Here is a 6,000-nt window from a genome sequence, read left to right as displayed (position 1 = left end):
TTCCATGAAGGGCTGCCAAGAGTACGGTCCAGGCGCACGCCGGACTTCAACGTGTGCTCTGTGTGGTCACAGCATCAGCCCTATTTATGTGTGTCTGCATTCAGACAAATAGTTCAAACCCAAAGTTCAGTCTTTCCTCTCACGTGTGGAAATTATATCCAAGCAAGCGGTCCTCCACCCAGGAGCTTCTAAAAAAAGGGGCATGCGGAGTAATGGACAAATTTGGTGGTGGCTGTGCAAACACACCCTTTCTGTTCTCTGTCTCGCTCGCTCTGTTCCACCCATACTGGTGAGCGCTGGTGCCTGCTCCTTAGAATTGACTTCACAGTTCAAGCAGACGTGCTCATGGGTAGTGGAGTGTGGTGAGACGTGGTGACATGAAAGAGGGATCAGTGTATCATAGACAAGAGTGGTAAAATTTGACAGTCATGTCAGATAGTTGAGCATTTAAAAAAAAAAATAATAATAATCTAAACAGAATGAGCCAAACCTACATCTTAACTCTTTAACACATTTCCCTCTGCTTGAATTAACTGGCTTTTGTTTACATTTTCAATATGTGAAATGACCTTGAGCATTCAGGAATCACAAGCCATTTGTACATGAAGCTTTCTCACCGCTGTGACAAGGCTCAGCTTGTCACTCCAACACCCTGCTATTGGTGTCTCAGTGGTAAACGGCAGTACTCCATGGTGGAAGCACGAGAGCCCTCTTCCACCCTGCTGGCGCTGACATTTATGTTGATGCGGTTTTGCCTCAGTTGCTCCTATTACTACCTCTGACGCCAGCTCAGCCCCAGAAAAACTTCACGCTACCATTACGCCTCTGTATCGTTTACAGTGCCGGTGAGGTGTAACTGTCTTTTCTCACACAAGCCATATTAGAAAAGTGGCAACAGTTGGAGTAACAGACTGCTGGACCTAAAATAGTCACACACATATTCAGTCACTCCACTGAAAGAGTGGGTGGATGGAGGCCCTGAAGAGAAAAAAGTCTATCGCTATTTTATTGATGATGTCATCCCTTATAGATATGTCTGTCCCTGCATAACGCAGCAGTCACAACCTACAGACTACCAAAAAGACAACTTCAATGAAGCTTGTGTACATACATATATACAAGCATACACATCACTCAACTTACGTCAAAAGATTAGAGGGAGTTGATGGTTTATTGGAGTAATTCAATGGATTTAAGACCCAAATACGACAACAGTCAACAAGACGGAGCTGAAGAACTGTATGTGCAGATAAAAATCAATACAGCTGTGCAGTCCCCTCTACTTCCCCTCTCCCCACCCTGAAGACTCCTAATCCCCACTAAATCAAATGAATTCTAGTGACAAGCGGTTTTTCCACGTCCAAGTCCAGGGGACGCCAAAACCCTCAGCCACATTTTAAGAAACATTAAAGTGTCACACCAATGAAGGCTATTATTGTTTCCCAAACCACTTCCTGTTAGAAGTCCATTTGAAGGCTCTCAATAGAGCCGTTTTAACAGTTGCCCCATTGACCAAAGAGTCATACTATGAATCATTGCATCCTGTGGAACAGCCATCCTTCATAATGGCCATCCTGCTCTGTTTAAATGTGTCCATTATGCCAGTCTGTCAGTGTTATGGTTCATCTGCTGGTCTGAGAACGCTTTGATACGTTTGATATGAAGCAGGAAAAACAGCCACAGATATTTATAAAACGACTGTTTTGTGGATTTCTGCAAAGAATATTTGTGTTCTGTTCACTTTGACCAAAGGCTCGGCTTCAGGCAGCTCCATTTTAAGTTACAATATATCAGTTAGTTATCCGAGGACAGTTCTGAGCCTTGTCCATCGGTGGGCTCCTGACGGAAAAAAAAGAACGTGAAACACACAGAGGGTGGAATGGTGGGCGAGGTCGTTTCACCCTGATCCTCCATCTGAGGTACGAACAGAGAAGTAATGAGGGGAGACGGTGGCAATGTATAATGTTGCAGCTGACAGGCCGGATTAGTGCTGTGTGTGTGTGTGTGTGTGTGTGTGTGTGTGCGTGTGTTAGTGTATGTGAAGCTCCTGCTCTGTGCTCACATGCCGGGTTCTCATGCTTCTGCGACGCCGTAATGCAATGTCAAATCACACCACTGTGCCGCCAATTCCACGTCATTACAGATGTAATATGGAAGCACAAAGGTGTAATGGCAGCAGCGCTTCATTACGCTGTGCTTGCGGAATTACAATCTGTAAAGTGCTATCATCGGGCGGTTAATTTCTGTGGTCTGGGAACCTTGCAGTGCTATGTTGTAATACTCACATTTTAATAATGTTGCCTTGTAAAAAAAAAAAATGTCACCATTAACTTAAGCGAGCACATTGTCATATTACTAATAAAAGTAAGATGGCCAAACTAAAAGACCGGGTCTGGCCTTGATATACGGCAGAATCATGCTCTATAGGTCAGTCTCCTTAACTAAAAGTACATCTACTGTCCAGCAAAAAATGAAAAGAAAACCAAACAAGGAAGACAAAGACATGTAGGCAGTAAGTTTCTGAGCTGTTACAGAAATATTTGTAACCACCAAAGATCCTGAAAAAGCTGCAGTGCCTGTATCTTTGGGCTTAGTTGGTCTGGCGACAGACAGAATTCACACACATATATTCTTCACAGCACTTTACGATAAACCCAAACACAGTTTTTCCAATCGGTGATTCTGGTCATAACTTCAGTTCAGCAGCCTCCATTAACTCAATTATGCTGGGAACTGAAGCCCTGTCCATGCAGGACTTTAACCACGTTTCAACTCTACTAAAAAATCTCTATGGTGTCTATTTATCTTTCAGACATCGGCAGACCAACATGAAAGGATTCTTTGCTTTGATCTTGAGCATGTAATATGCACAGGCACACACGCGCGCACTTTCTGATCCCCTGTGTGTAAAAAAATATCTTTACACAGCCCACTATCAAAGCCATGAAAGACAGCGTAGGTCAAAGTATCAGCGGACCCGCTTCTGACACAGCTACTTTACGCTGTAACGGATAATTCGGCACATAAAACGGTACCAGAGGATGGATATGACAGATGGCAGAGGAATTTTTTCAAAGATATATCAAAGGTCCAGAAACCGCAGCAGACAAAGTTAGCGAACACTGTGACTCACCTCTGTGCTCCTCGGAGGGAGGGCGTATGTTTGACCTCCAGCATCGCTCTCAAAAATCTGAAAATCAAGAGAAAAAAAAAAAAGAGTTTCAGACAGAGGGGCACCACACTGATTGACTCATGAGCGATTAAGTGGCCAACCACTTTCGGCAACACAATATTAGACAGACACACACGGTGCTATTATGGAAGTAATTAAAAACTACATGTGGCGAGTGCTGCGCTTTGATTCTGCATCCAATCGGCGTCTGTAGCCCTTTGAAGGTGCAGTGGTAGAAATACGCTGTGCGGTTGTGGACATGTGTGAGTGGAGGGGGTGTGTTTGGACACTGAGTGGTTTCTATGTAGCTGAGAGATGAAAGGGGGACACAGTCCGGTAACAGATGAGAGGAGGACAAGCACTGCCTCCTCCTCCCCCCTCTCTCCACATGCACTCCCAAAGAGTTTAAATCTCTCTGTTCTTAATCCATTCTATCTTCCTCCACCTCTCCTCTCCCGCTTGTGATTGTTAGGTGTGTTGTGTCTGGCTAAGCCCAGAACTGGAGGTGACTCTGCAGCCCCAGAGGGCTTTAACGACTCTATAATACAGCAGTGACACAGAGTCATCTGTTATGAGAGGGTGTAACTCCGGTCCTCACTCAAAAAGGCGGCAGTTAACAGCTTTTGCTGGGATACTTTGTCACTTGGCAGGCGAGACATGATAGGTGGCAAAAAAAAATGGGGCATTTCTTTTTGGAAAGAAGTCATAAGGTGCTTGTTTTCCTGCAGAATTAACAGACCTGAAGCTGAATTTCTTGCAAAACTCCTTCGGACATTATGCACAATAAGATATGGGTAAAAACGCAATACCTTTATTCAGAGTCCGAGGATTACTTTTTTCATTAAAGAAAAAATCCCAAGAAAAAAACTCTCAGGATCCTTTTGTGTTTGTGAGAACCCTCATCTGACCTCTGATCACCAAAGCACAGTAAGTCTCCCTTCATAACACGGGTACATTTATAAAGTGGCTGTAGACAGTGCTGCGTCGCTTTAAACTGACTAATTTTAGAAAGCTTTACCATCTCTCCCACAAATCCTCAAGACCTTTCTGGCCTACTTCCCACAGCCGACTGCCCGGGCCAGCTCTTCACTGTATACAGAGCTCTCCTATGAGAGATGAGAGCTGAGAAAAGGAGAGGGGAGGAGCTGGGAGGGGGAGAAGAGTAAGATTGTCAGGTCTGGAGTCGCAGCAGTAAATGAGATTTAGTCTTAGTCAACACAGATGAGTCAGTATGGAAACTGTGGGAGAAGGACTGTGTAATGTTTATGTTCTGAGACACAGGACACAGCTAGGGGGGGAAAAGGATACATTTGGGGAGAGAGAGAGAGAGATAAAACTCAAGGTTTTAAATTAGCAGCAAAAAAGGTAGAGGCGAAAAAAGAGAGCAATAGAGAGGGAACATATCATGAAAAAAATCTTCTCCACAGTTGGAAAACATGAGGAGGTAACAACAGATTTAAGCGCAAGGATGAGAGTTTGGCTGCTCAGACTGCCATGCTGTCCAAATCCGTCTCCAGTAAACATTTGTCATGTCAGGGCAACATGAGCCAAAAAGGGGATGATGTAACCTAAAATGACCCACACGGAATATCCCGTTGAGAACAAGAGAGAACTGAAACTTTTACTGTAATGGTTCTGAAACAACAAAAAAGAGAGAGAACAACAACAACAAAAATGGCAGCTGTCCAGGAAAACCCAGCACTCAAAAGCCAAAATTGAGTTCCTAATGAGGCGTCAGGTAAATAAAGAAAATACCAAAAAGCACTAAAATAAGCTTGTAATAGGAGAAGAACTTGGAGAAAAGAGTAAAGGAAGGCTATTTAATATTTAGTGTCTTTACACCAACCATCTGCCGGTGTCTGTGGGGCTGAGAAAAGATTGGAGAATGCCATCTACCACATATGGCTTTCAATAATTCATGTGTGAGCTGCAGCGCCACCTCGGCCTTCTGCGCTGCAAAAAGTAGCTGGACGGCCTCATTAGGGCCGGCCTGCGGAGTTCCCTAGAAAAATGTTCACACACACACACACATCTAGTTTCTGAGAGATGTGCGCAAATGCAAAAACATAAATAACACAGAGCAGGTGGCAGCATGGGTTAGCGAGATAAAGAGCAAGCTAAACAGGACAGGGAACATTTTGTAAGCAGTCAGAAGTCGGAGCGCCGACTAGGGAACATGATTGGCTCTTAGCTGTGTGAGCTCAAAAACAATAAGACTCCATATTGGCTTCACAGCATCAAGAAAATTTAAGGTAGATTGCTGCTAATCAAAACCAGAGCTCTTTCCTCTTACTTGACTTTCAGCTAATGAACAGAGGTCTATAAAAGACATGAGATGAGAAAATGAGTATTTCTTGTGTGGCAAAAGTCTGAAAATAGACCTCCAAGACGAGAGTATTCTCCAGGGCCGTACCTTCAGGGTACAGCTTGGTGGATCTCTGTATCAATAAATAACCAGCTTGCACACGTCTAATTACTAACTAGAGAGGATTTAAAATTCCCCATCTGCAGCTGGGTGAGGAATGCTCCTCTGTGCTTTTGTTGATGGGAGGTGTGCACTCAAACTTACCAGGAAGCAGGAGGGACGGGATTGTGTGCTTCTAATTAATAAAATCTCCTCGGGGGGCGGGGGGGGGGGGGTGGGGGAGGTGCTGAACGCGCTAAAGGGCTGTACCGATCTCTGATTTCTTTTATGTCAGCACAGGCATTTTACATGCAAGTAAGCAATAAGGCACCATGTTTTCACGTTGTTTCATTAACAATATACACAATGTGTGCCCAGTATGCAAGTAGCACATCCCCAGAGACTGTGTGTGTGTGTGTGTGTG

At 44.2% G+C, this 6,000-nt stretch overlaps 1 protein-coding gene across 5 annotated transcripts in view; it reads right to left on the bottom strand.

Annotated features, from left to right (window-relative positions):
- The window catches only part of tiam2a (TIAM Rac1 associated GEF 2a), a 71,694-nt gene that overhangs the window by 31,537 nt on the left and 34,157 nt on the right, over positions 1 to 6,000 (bottom strand). For all 5 annotated transcript variants that reach the window (XM_029280408.2, XM_065966256.1, XM_065966254.1 and 2 more), the window contains one exon: positions 3,134 to 3,190. In XM_029280408.2, coding sequence (XP_029136241.2) covers positions 3,134 to 3,190 — 57 coding nt within the window. The remainder of the gene's footprint in view (positions 1 to 3,133; positions 3,191 to 6,000) is intronic.

Source organism: Labrus bergylta, chromosome 18, assembly GCF_963930695.1.
Source record: "Labrus bergylta chromosome 18, fLabBer1.1, whole genome shotgun sequence".
NCBI classification, from domain to species: Eukaryota; Metazoa; Chordata; class Actinopteri; order Labriformes; family Labridae; genus Labrus; species Labrus bergylta.
This window is presented reverse-complemented; position numbering and strand designations above follow the sequence as displayed.